The sequence below is a fragment of the Brienomyrus brachyistius genome, chromosome 11 (genome assembly GCF_023856365.1).
Source record: "Brienomyrus brachyistius isolate T26 chromosome 11, BBRACH_0.4, whole genome shotgun sequence".
Classification (NCBI taxonomy): Eukaryota; Metazoa; Chordata; class Actinopteri; order Osteoglossiformes; family Mormyridae; genus Brienomyrus; species Brienomyrus brachyistius.
Window position 1 is genome coordinate 23170564 of NC_064543.1, and position 12842 is coordinate 23183405.

Consider the following 12842-nt stretch of genomic DNA (forward strand, 5'->3'; position numbering starts at 1 on the left):
CACTGGGTGGAAAGGAGACCTCCAAGGCTGAGTTTGACCCTCAGTCTTTGACCTCTGGTCAGCAACTTTCAGTTGACGTCTCGTATTCTGTCATTAAGAAGGTCCTGTTAGTCGCAGACAGAGGACTGCCTCTGACTGGGACACTGAGCTTCATACAACAGCTGGTGTACACTGATGTGAGTGTAGAATGTATATGTGTGTGTGTGTGTGTGTGTGTGTGGATTATGTGATAAAAGCCTGTTATTTTGAGGTTGTATGGACCATTTTTCATGTCCTCGCAAAGATCTGTGAATGCAATCAAAAAATTTTAAGTGCCAGAAGTCTCTTATTTTGTTTGGTTACTTATGGTTAAGGTTAGGGCTGGGTGGGGGTTAAGGTCGTGAAGTTTTCCCCATAGAAATGAATGGAGAGTCTTTTGAAAAAAAATGCTTTTGACATTGCAGAACAGAGAAATTTTGAAAGTTAAGAATAAGCAAATAGACCGAGACCCCTACCCATTTTATTTATCTGTTTATTTTGTTTGTGTGGTGCCTTGGTTGAACTCCTTTCCCATCTCTAGACGTGATAACTGCTGAATGTGGGTCGACCATCTCTCTTACTCTGGTCCTCCTGGACATGCTGTAGCTGACGAGGCTTGAGGGAGCTGGGAATTTGGCCAGCCGTAGCAGAGTAATTCTGGGTCTGTTGGAGGAGCCAAGCTGACAGCTGTCGGGATTAGTAGTAATCAGGACCAGTAATGGTCTTTAATCTCCTGCACAACAGCCTGGTTGAGCCTTGCTCTCATTAGCCAAACCAAAGCTGTCAGAGTATCACATTCTTATAAGTTTATCGCTGGCATGTCCTTATTGTATGGCTACATGGAGCAGATGGTGCCTGTCTTTTGGGGGAGGGGGCAGGGGATGGTCTCTGCAGGTGTTGGTGTTTTTTTTTTTTGTTTCTGTCTAGCAGCGTGTCATGGACGCCCAAGCCTCCCGCCTGCATACTCTCTTCCTGCCGCATGCCAGCCGACTGACACGATTCTATAAATATTCACTGTGATGCCTTGGGGATCACTGGCTCTCAGTTGTTTGCCCAATGACCCAGTGGACCAGCTCGTGGGAAAACCCTGCAGTAAAAACAGCATGTTGTCCTTGGCACATTCCCCCTGCCCTGCCCTGCCCTGCCCCGTGCTGCCCTGCCCTGCCCCGTGCTGCCCTGCCCTGTTCCAAGAGAGATGACCTTTGGCTGTTTATCCTTCCCAGAGGCCTCTGCTGCTCTGTCTGGCAGGTCTGAGCCACACCACCTTCCAGTGCTTTCAGGGCTTCCACACCTGTTTGGAGAAATTGGGCATTTTTTATTCTAATAATAGCTTTAAATAGATAAACCCAAAATTTGCATTAATAGCTCAGTTTCTTAAAAGGTCTCTGTGTTCCAGGGGTTTCGGGAGGGTTTCTCATTTAATGCATTTATTTTTAACCTGCAAGAGGCATTTCCTGGTCTGGATAAACAGGCTGATACAGACCATTAGCCAGACAGAGATCTAATTGTCCCTCTTTGCACAGTGCATACACACAAAGGGCAAATAAGGTGTTACATGTTAACAAAAATAATAAAATAAATTCAAAATAGATTTTTAAACTCATGCAAAGTCCAGCCCTCTAGAAATCCCTGAACTTGTAACACTGATGTTTTTTCCATCTCAGGCGTAAGTGAGACATCAGCCTTTGTGGGATTCTCTGTATGTCTGTGGTCTGTTTCAGTGAAGTGGTACTTCTGTGGGTTTTCTTATTTTCCTCTGTTTTCTTATTTGATGATTATTGATATAATGTGGTCACTTTCTAAATTTTGTCGTGGCCCTGAACTGTGACATGTAGTATCTAATAATAGAATGATTTGAGTGCAGGATGCTGCTGGGGACGGCCTCATTGAGACCTCATATGTTTAGTAATGCTTTATTTAATGTGCTACTTGGGCAGTGGTGGCTTAATGGTTATGGAAGCACACTTGTAATAAAAAGTTTGCTGGTTTGAATCCCTGACCAGCAAGGAACCACTGAGGTACCCTGAGCAAGGTACCGCCCCCCCAAGCACTGCTCCCCAGGTGCTGAATTAGCTGCCCCCTGCTATGTCACATTGTCATATATGGGTTAGATGCAGAGGACACATTTCGTTGTTGTGCACTGTGTGCTGTGGTCTGTGGTCTGTCATCAATGACAACTAACCACTGAATTAAAAAAAAAAAATCTAGTTATTTATGTAAGATAGCATTACTGTATCATATTACTTATGGTGTTAAATAATTCTGTTTGCAAGTGAACTGAAATCCTGGCCAGTCTCATCAAGCTGTCAGTTCATGCACTAAGAAGAAGATCTCACCCTGTCATCTTGCTGATATTCAAGTCTAATTCTGCGTATAGGAAGTATTCTGAAATTAGCATAGGAATATTTCCTCCAAAATGTAAACCTACATCTATCACAGTTCCTTTTTTTCTGGATTTTTCTGTGTTTTTGGCTGCTAGTCAAAGGATCTGTGACAGAATATCACATTGAGATAATTCCAAAATGGTATCATATCACCCATGGTTAAACCCTCTCCGAGCCTTTGATTTACATTTCTTGAGCCATTGTGAAGGACAGGGTAAGTCTCTTTGCGCTGTCTGTACTTTGCATTGTGTTTGTCTGTTTCACAGAATTGCAAATACATATAAACAGTGAAATTGAATTGTTCTTTTAATGTCATGTCAACATATCAGGCTTTTTTGGGACCTATTATGTATCTGTAGATTTTATATTGACCTGAGTGTAACTAAGTTGGTGATAAGGCCTTCCCCTCTGAGTATGACAGAGCTAAACCAGATGTAGTTCTACCACAAGTAGGGCAGTTTCTATTGGTCAGAACTTGACCTCAGCTCATCCATCACTGCTAGCATCTACATGTTGTCTATAGAGAGGGTCATCCATCACTTAGCTTCCACTGCCACCATCTGCACTGAGTGGCACAGTGTTCTTCAGTGATCATTAACAGATGTGACAAGATTCTGTCCTGTTGATTTAATTTCAGAAGGTCAAATTAATCTCTGGGTCAAATTTGACTCGCATTCTAATCTGTTTAGTTGCCGTGAACGGATATTAGTCACAGGTTAGGAGAATACAAGAGACATCAGGTACGTGCTTAATGAATCCACATGGAAAATTTTTGGGGCACAGTGGGAAAATGGGAGCAAATTGTAGCACAGTTCTGTGAGTGCAAATCCACACAGCACATTCAGTTATGGTGAAGAAGCATAGCATGCCGTTTTAGTATTCTTTAAAGTTTTTCAGAACGTGACGGTCCCCTGGATGCACCAGTCTTTGCCTCTCAGTAACCAAAACGGCAATCAGCCGGCTTCTGAGGATCATACGTTTGAATGACTTCCATACTTGAATGGCACCTGCACTGAGATACTTTTCAAGGTTGGTGGCAGTAATTTACAATGGGTGGATGTTCAGGGGCTTTATTGGAGAAGAGTGCTGCTCTCACAGGACTGAGTGTAATCTATGTGTCCATCCTGCCACAGTGAAGCAGCTGACAAAGCGTTGGTGTCCTTTACATATGTGACAGAGTCATAAACTATCAGACAAAATTGCCAGGAGCAACATGTAGGCTTACTGTACATAAATGATTCCCATATTGAGCCTTACTTTTATGTGTGTATGTAAGACAGGGACTGGGGAGGGGGAGTGAGGGTGATGGGGGAGTATTATTGAGGTGGAGGGGCTGAGGGGGCTGAGTGAGAGAGAGCTGCCTCCAAATTTGATTTACAGAAACATCACATCATCAAGCGAAACAGGAACAGCATCTGGGGGCTTGCTGGGCATCCACAGGATTATTAAGTTAGATTCAGGGCTTCTGGGGAAATGAATTCAGCACTTGATGTTGCTGTTAAGGGGACTGGTGGCCCTCGATTGCCCCAAGCTGCAAGCAGAAGCAGGGGAGCCAGACGCTCTTTGCTCCCCAGAGTGCCTCCACTCTCTCAGCTTTTGCGATCCTTTGTTTTTCCACCCTGCTGGATGTTATGGACTAGACACTGGAAAAGCACTGGCAGTTTCTCCAATATGTTGTCTGTAATTTTATTGCATTATTCGCAGCCGCACTTGAATTGAAACTACATGACACACTCCTGCGGGTATAAATATTAGCAGCCACCCGCATAGCTGATGTCATTTTGCTGCACCTTAAAAAGGGGAGGTGAGCAAGGGAGTGAGAATGGGGAGGGGGACAGAGATGGAGGGGCAGGGCTAAAGGGGGTGAGCATAGGCATTGTTAGCAAGAGGGAGGCGTTATCTTCGCTCCTAAAGGGAGACGAGCAGGCAGAAGTATGGACCTCTCTACCCACCATCAATTATCTGCTGCTCTTGTGGCTCAGCACAGGAAGTGAGGTCACACATTGTATCCCCACCAGGGGACCTGGATGGCTGTACACTGGGCCACTGGGGTTCCCACCATAGGCGATAGCTGGCTGTTTGGCGACTGTTACAGTTCGGTAAGGACCGGGCCCCATTACGGCCATTCAGAAGGTTTTTTTAAAAATATATATATCCTAAAATATATTTTCTTATTTATGCTGTGCCGTGCATCTACTGTTTGGCACCAGCTACATGAGGGGTTCTTAGCTCATCAAGTGCGAGTGTATTGTCAGATCTGTGAAATTCGGGTCATTGGTTCCTATGAGTTCTCCTGGAATCTCTATCCCTTTCTGTATCATTCTTCATAAACTCTCATTCTCACTCTTTCAGCACTACTCATGCACCCTGGACACAGAGTAGCTGTTATATGTTCACACCACTGACGTGGCCTGCTGTATTTGACATTGCATGGTATGAGCCTCTAATGCCCTTCTGGAACTTTCTCTGCCCGCTTCACTCTTAGCCAGTAATGCCTCCTTTAGTGAGCTTCTCTCCTCGGCGTGATGGGAGGCTCTCACTTTGAAAGAGTGCAAAGGCTGGAGTTCTACCTCCAGTGTTTACATGGACCGCATCTCTGGCCAGGACTTCCCACTGAGAATTGGGGCTCTGGGCCTTGTGAACATTCTGGCTGCCAGACTTTCATTCACTTTTACGATGTGTTTGCTGTAGTTACTGTCTAACAATAACAACTAATGTTTATTTAAAAGTTACATTAGAAAGTTTTATGATTATATACTGGCAAACCTTGTTAATAAATAGAATTCCCAGCATAGCATAAAATTGAACAAATCCTTTGTCCCTTGTACTTGTTTTCAGTACTAGTTGGATAATGCTGGGGGGCCACTGGAGATTTTGGACCCCATGAAAGCATTATTGTCGGGCTCCCAACCCAAATCCAGTCATATTCCACATTTCTTAGGGGCCTGTCATTCTGCCCCAGAACTAATATATAGAAAGCCTGGGACATTAAAGCCTGATAAAATAATGGGTTTAGTGTGGTTTATGCATTGATATTGTGAAATGTTTCATGATGATCTACTGAAACATGATGATCTATATGAACATGCCTAATGTTTTGTCTGGTGGACATTCTTTGTTGCAGGACTCAAAATGCAAATAGTCGGTTCACTCATGGCTGTTTATTCTCCCTCGGTGATGCTGCATTCATTTAGGGGTTCAATGTGTAAATATTTACGATTGTAAGGTTTAATGTTAGGTGCCATTAATCATAATTAATCACTGAAAACTGAGATTAATTAGGTAATTTTTCAAAATCAATTCGCAGCCCCAGTAAAAACGCATCTGTTGCTCTCAGATTTCCAGTACTTGTATAAATTGTACAGGTTGGCGTGTGGGGGGTAAGTATGGATTAGTTGGGTGGAGCAGGTGGTGGGTCTGTCTGTGGAATGCAGGTCTGTCATTCTGACAGCCCCCATTTCTATTTAAATCTTTGAGGTGAGCATGGGGGCGGCACACGGTGGCTTAGTGGGTAACTCACACTTAGCACCTTCCAGATGCTTGATGGGAGAGATCGAAAATGGGCACTGAGGACCTCAAAAGGGGGGCACTTTTCATTCTTTTGGGCAAAAGGGGCAGGCACGCACAGCAGCCCCCCCCCCCCAGACATCCATCCTCATACCTTTGGAATTTAGGTTTGAATCTAATCTCTATTTTTTGTGTGATTTCTTTGTGTCATATCCTAAAACCTGCAGTTAATGCAATGCTAATAGGCATCTCTGCATCGGCCGCAGTGTATGGTTGTGTCTGTGTTCCCTGCGATGTGCTGTCCTTCTGTCTGGGCTGTAGCCCAGCCTTGGGCCCTGTGCCCTGTGCTGCCTGGGATAGGCTCCAGACCCCCTGTGACCCTGAGCAGGATGACCTGTTTGAAGAGGGGAATTCAGTTCAGTGAATTAATGACTTTAATGTTTGTTTTCAAACTGGATTTTTAACAAGAACTTTACAATTGTGAAGGAAAGGTAATTGTTCCATTTTTTCCTGTAGCTGTTGTCCTAATTCTTTCAGATCTTAAAACTCCAAATTGGCTCTGGGCTTTGCTAGTTATATGATTTATTTTTTACTGTGTGCAGAAGTACTCACTTGCAATTCCTGTCCTTAATCAAAGTGATTTGGGAAAGAACAGGGTATAGCCAGGCCGCTCTGTATTTATCTCAATAATCTCATAAGTTATTTGTCCTTAATGGTCTGCTGTTTGCCGACAGGCCTCAAGATAATGAGATGCGAAAATGAACGCTAACCCATTCTAAGCGCCCAATTATCAGCCTGTCCATTGAGATTATTCAGACACTACATTCAAGTCCTCTCAGCCAGTGAAAGCCCTGTCTGTCTTAAGCTTAAATGTGAGGAATCTCATCTGAATAAGGCAATCACAAGGCTTCAATGCCCCAATTGTGTACAATGGCCCGACTTTGAATACTGCACGAATATAAGGGTTTGGACCTAGGAAAAGCAAGCCTGCGAGATACCACTTTCATACTGGCAATATTTAAAGTAGTTGTTGGTTCACTAAAAGAGATGTTCTGCTGCTTTGTGTTTTCACAACATTTTTACCGTGACATTCATGAATGGATTCTCCCCTCTGCTGTGCAAGGAATGTTGATTTTTATTTGTGTTTTTAACAGATTTACACGGACTGGGCCAATCATTACTTGGCCAAATCCGGTCACAAGCGCCTGATCAAGGACTTGCAGCAAGATGTCACCGATGGGGTTCTGCTGGCCGAAATCATCCAGGTTGTGGGTAAGAAAGTCTCTCACCAGGCTTGTTAGCAGGCTTTATTTTGCTATTTGAGCTGTACATTTGTCAGGTCCTTCATGGAAGAGCTTTGTCTTCTCACTGTAGGTCTCCTGTGGGTTTGTGGGAATGGGCATTAGAGCCTGAGAAAATTAGGCTGCTGATGTTCAAAAATGTATTCAGAAACATTACTTTCTATTGTTCAGATCTCCAGTAAATTGAAATATTAATTCACAACAACCAATGAATAATAATGGCTCCCAGATTTGAAAAATTGTTTTGTTTTGTTTTACATATCACATGATTTAATTAGGTGAGGTCATTGTTAACTTTTATAATTAGAAAAAAAATTAACAATGACAACCCTGTGTTTTATTCAGGCATAACCGCTGTGTTCATGTGATACCTTAAATAATGTGCCAATGGAAACAGCATATTCAAAAGGGTCATATGTATAGCAGGTGTAGGACTTAGCTGATATTGTTACTGCAGGTATGTTCAATTCCACTTTTTTGGTCATGCTGTATCCACGCATCAGGCTGCTGAACAGTGTAACCCAGACAATGGACAGTGCTGCCTGATCAGCCACCTGTCTTTACACAACCTCCTCCCAGGCATTAGGCCCCTTCTCAAAACTTTCAGAGAGATAAGGCAGAGCTGGCCTCCCAGGATCAGCCTACTCTGCTGGCCTGCAGGAACAGCCTACTCTGCTGGCCTCCCAGGATCAGCCTACTCTGCTGGCCTGCAGGAACAGCCTACTCTGCTGGCCTCTCAGGAGTAGCCTCCTCTGCTGGCCTCCCAGGAACAGCCTCCTCTGCTGGCCTCTCAGGAACAGCCTCCTCTGCTGGTCTCCCAGGAACAGCATCCTCTGCTGGCCTCTCAGAAACAGCCTCTTCTGCTGGCCTCCCAGGAACAGCCTCCTCTGCTGGCCTCCCAGGAGCAGCCTCCTCTGCTGGTCTCCCAGGAACAGCCTCCTCTGTTGGCCTCCGAGGAGCAGCCTCCTCTGTTGGTCTCCCAGGAACAGCCTCCTCTGCTGGCCTCCTAGGAGTAGCCTCTTCTCCTGGTCTCCCAGGAATAGCCTCCTCTGTTGGCCTCTCAGGAACAGCCTTTTCTGCTGGCCTCTCAGTAGAAGCCTCCTCTGCTAGCCTCCTAGGAGCAGCCTCCTCTGTTGGTCTCCCAGGAACAGCCTCCTCTGCTGGCCTCCTAGAAGTAGCCTCCACTCCTGGTCTCCCAGGAATAGCCTCCTCTGCTGGCCTCTCAGGAACAGCCTCCTCTGCTAGCCTCCTAGGAGCAGCCTCCTCTGCTGGTCTCCCAGGAGCAGCCTCCTCTGCTGGCCTCCCAGGATCAGCCTACTCTGCTGGCCTGCAGGAACAGCCTACTCTGCTGGCCTCTCAGGAGTAGCCTCCTCTGCTGGCCTCCCAGGAACAGCCTCCTCTGCTGGCCTCCCAGGAGCAGCCTCCTCTGCTGGTCTCCCAGGAACAGCCTCCTCTGTTGGCCTCTCAGGAACAGCCTTTTCTGCTGGCCTCTCAGTAGAAGCCTCCTCTGCTAGCCTCCTAGGAGCAGCCTCCTCTGTTGGTCTCCCAGGAACAGCCTCCTCTGCTGGCCTCCTAGAAGTAGCCTCCACTCCTGGTCTCCCAGGAATAGCCTCCTCTGCTGGCCTCTCAGGAACAGCCTCTTCTGCTGGCCTCCCAGTAGATGCCTCCTCTGCTAGCCTCCTAGGAGCAGCCTCCTCTGCTGGTCTCCCAGGAGCAGCCTCCTCTGCTGGCCTCCCAGGAACAGCCTCCTCTGCTGACCTCTCAGGAACAGCCTTTTCTGCTGGCCTCTCAGTAGAAGCCTCCTCTGCTAGCCTCCCAGGAGCAGCCTCCTCTGCTGGTCTCCCAGGAACAGCCTCCTCTGCTGGCCTCCTAGGAGAAGCCCCCTCCACCCTCTGCCAGCCCAGGCGACTCACTGCTGAATCTTAAGGTGTCATGAAATATTGCACCCAGCCTTTTCTCACCTGAAATGTGACTACTTCAGACGGATAGCCTGATTTGGCGCTGTTGTGGGGTACTCTTCCCCAGCACTTTCATTTTCTTTGTATGATCGTTATGTGAACTTCAATGTTTTCTGGCGGATTCTTGCTCACTGGGTGGAAGCGAGATACAGTAATGCAGCTTGTAATTATCTACTCCAGCCTCTTATTTAGCTGTAATGAATAGATGCAGGGAAAATCCAGAAGCTAAAAGAGGGTGCCCCCCCTGCTGCGCTGGCCAGTGCTGCCGCACAGACCTCCGTCAGGTGCCTCCTTCCCCTCCCCCTTGTCATAAAGCAGCAGAACAGCCCCTGCATCAGAGATGCCTGCTTCACCAGCTTTTTCTGAGTTTGATGGTGTTGTGATGCTCCTGCTTGAAAGTCACTTGTTTCTATATTAAGTCGGCACACATGGCGGATGGCTGAGCTTTCCGTCCAGCCGATGGCAGCCTCTTCCCCGTGATGGCAGCTCCCCAGCTACACATGGCCACTCTCACACACGCACTCAAAGACTCAGGCGTGTGTGTGTGTGTGTGTGTGTGGTCACCAGGATAAGGCTGTTTTTTTCCCCACAGCATAGGTGGCATTGTAGGAATGGGAGGCTGCCAGTGGCTGGGGCACCGGGCAGGGCAGGAGCTGCTGGCTGTGCAGTTGTCGGTCGGAAAAGCTGGCTGCGTTTCAGCTGCTGTGGGCTGGCCCTCTGTGCCGGTGCTGGTGAGGGGAGGGGAGCACGAGAATAGCCCCCTAGAAGCACATTGAGAGAGTGGTCAGGCCAGTTCGCTTGTTTCGATGAGATTGGGTTTCAGCCCTGCTGGGCAGCACCCGGGCCTGAGGCTCCTGAGGATTAACCATGAGCGTGTCTGCTAAAGGCAGCTTTCTCTGCCTCTCTCTCTCCCTGTGTTTCTCCAGCCAATGAGAAGATTGAGGACATCAATGGATGCCCCAAGAGTCGCTCTCAGATGGTGAGTGTGCGTTGCTCCCCTTCCTTAATTGTTCAACTGTGTTCATTTGAAAGGAAAAGTTCTACTCTTTTACTGGGAGGGAACACCTTGCCAGTTCACTGTGTGTGGGCAGCAAGATAGTAAAAAGTTTATGAGCCCACAGAACATTTTGCTGTGTTTATTCTGTGAGGAAATCTGAGGTGTTATTTGATCTCGTGACTGCTTTGTAAAAGTAGTAGGCTTTACCAGATTTACACTAGCATGCCTTTAGATAGAAAAATATCTCTCATGCTGAACATAACAAGACCTTACTGGGTCTTTAACATGCCTTTAATTTGAACATAAAGATGTATTAACTAATTAATTTGCAGGTTTATTTATCTATTTACTTGATGAAGCTCAGGGCCGACGGTACCAACGTGCTGCAATGTATGATGTCATGGTGAGCAGGCAAGGTCCCAGGTGCTCAGTCAGAGAAGCAGAGCTGGCTTTGGGCTTCATTCTGAGCTGGGTGTTAAACGCTGCTCCTAAAGTCAGCATGGAGGCTTCTGTCGAGTGTTTCTGAGCCCTTCACTCAAGTGGGGGCTTGGATCACAGTTAATGCTCAGAATCAATTAGCGGAGACCTTTTATCAGCAGATTACGCCCTCCAGCCATCCAGGGGGAGCAACTCCATATTACCCTCTTTGTATTGTTTAAAAGCTGTTTTTGGTCCCTAATGGTTGTGTTTTAAAGACGCCACTCTTCTGGTTTGTCAAAATAAAGCAGCACATCTACTGGGGGCTAAGCTGTCGCCCGGGGTAACCAGGCATTCATGGCTATTTTACTGAAACACTTTCGCTGTCCCAGGTGCAGGTGCTGCCATTATGCAAATGCTGCGTGTCTTTGCAGGAAATGAAGTATATAGTCTTATGGGTCTGAAACCAAGGGCAGATGGAGGGCTCTGTCCCCCCTGCTCATGTTACTCGGTGCAAAGCGCACACCAGGAGCACTGATTTGCAAGAGTAATGAGTCATGGCCTGAACTAAGCAGTGAAATATAAGGGTTCGGATGGGGGATACAGCAGTAGAGAAGAGCTGTAAACTGCCCCTGAATGATGTGTGTTCAGGACAAGCTCCCTTTGCATGGAGTGAATGCTGACTCCGGAGATTTGAATGAAGAGTTTCCATGTGCTGTGGCTGTTCATTTGGTGGGGGTCCCACGCCTCCCCAGCACGTCTTTACTGCAGCCTCAACAGACGTCAGACGTCAGCTGAAGCACTTTGGTGGCTGTTTTTACAACTGCACCTTCTGTCTGATCCTCTTTAAATAGACTCCCCCTGCTTCACCCCCCACTCCCATTATCCGGCAATAACCAACACTTTGTAAATGAAACATTGACCCAGTCGCATTTGCATGTTTAAACTGGGAGAATGTTGACACAGGACGTCCACTGTAAATGCAGCACTGCTCTATACAGGTGGGCCTGTTGTTTTTCTAGAAACCCCCCTCCTCCCACTGGACTTTTATTTGTTGCCTGTATAGAACTACAAAGGCGTAAACATAAGTCTTTGTGAGCAGGTTGCCTTAATTTTACACCGGTTTAAACTAGCTGGATGTTTATGATTTTATTGCTCGAGAATGGAGTCATGAGGTAAACTGCTTTCAATCCAAGGCTTTCATCTTCCTGTAGGAAGCTGGTGGCAGATCCTTGTTCTTCAAAAGGTTTGCTTCCTGCAAAGCGGAAACCCGCCCATTAAAAGGATGCATTGGAAAGCATAGTGGGGACCGAGGCTCTGATTTACGTGTGGAGTATGATGCCCCATGGTGTAACATCTGCCATGCCTACCAGAGAGAAGTCTGCTTTGGATTGTGTACTGACAGTGCTGCCCGATCTCTATGCGCTGTTTTTGTAGGTTTTTGGCAGTGTTGTGTTACATTATGTGTTTCATATCACATTTACAGTTTTCGTGAGATTACATTGGCTGTGAAACAGTAAACCTATAAATCTCTTATGAACTGCTTCAGTCACATATTTCAGATGTTCTCTGTCAAAGGCTTCCTCATTATACCTCATTATTTCCCAGCAGCCCAGAGCAACATGCCAGTGTTGTTTGTGATCTAACATTGTAAAGTAATGTTTGGCAAATTAACAAGTATTGTAAGGGTAAGCTAATGTCAAGGCACGTTAAGGGTCCTGTCTGTGAATATGCTGGATACGTAAGGAGAGTAATCTCAGTGGCTCGGGTTTGGAGGCAGTCGGGTTAATGTTTGATCCGCTGTCTGCACTGTGTGTGTGTGTGCGTGTGCTCTGAGTGCCAAGCCCATCAGGAAGGCAAACTGCTGGCGATGGAGGAGACAGGACTGGCAGCATGCGAAGCACGATGCCGTCACAGGTGCAGCGCAGCCTTGGGGCAGCTCCTGCAGCGTGTGTGACAGCCTTTTCACAACAGTGGCTGTGGGCCCATACAATGATTTCGTGTATCTGCCGCTTTTCACTCTCTCGCCCACGGTTTAAAGCTTAGAGTGCTGCTTCAAGGCCACCTGGTAAGTCCCACTCAGTACTCTCAGTTAGCTCTTTCTAATTTTTAAATTTGCACTGTGACTGAGGGATTGCTTTATAAAAAGATATTTCTGTAGTTATTAATAACTGTTTCGCTTGCCCTGAGCAGATAGCGGTACCAGATTAATGGGTAGTGTAGGTGTGAGATTATGTATGTGTGTATCTGTGTGTCTGTG

At 46.6% G+C, this 12842-nt stretch overlaps 1 protein-coding gene across 3 annotated transcripts in view; it reads left to right on the forward strand.

Moving 5' to 3' along the window:
* nav2a (neuron navigator 2a) overlaps window positions 1–12842 on the forward strand; it is a 98184-nt gene that overhangs the window by 12488 nt on the left and 72854 nt on the right. For all 3 annotated transcript variants that reach the window (XM_048969622.1, XM_048969624.1, XM_048969623.1), the window contains exons 2-3: window positions 7064–7181; window positions 10095–10147. In XM_048969622.1, the coding sequence (XP_048825579.1) occupies window positions 7064–7181; window positions 10095–10147 (171 nt within the window). The remainder of the gene's footprint in view (window positions 1–7063; window positions 7182–10094; window positions 10148–12842) is intronic.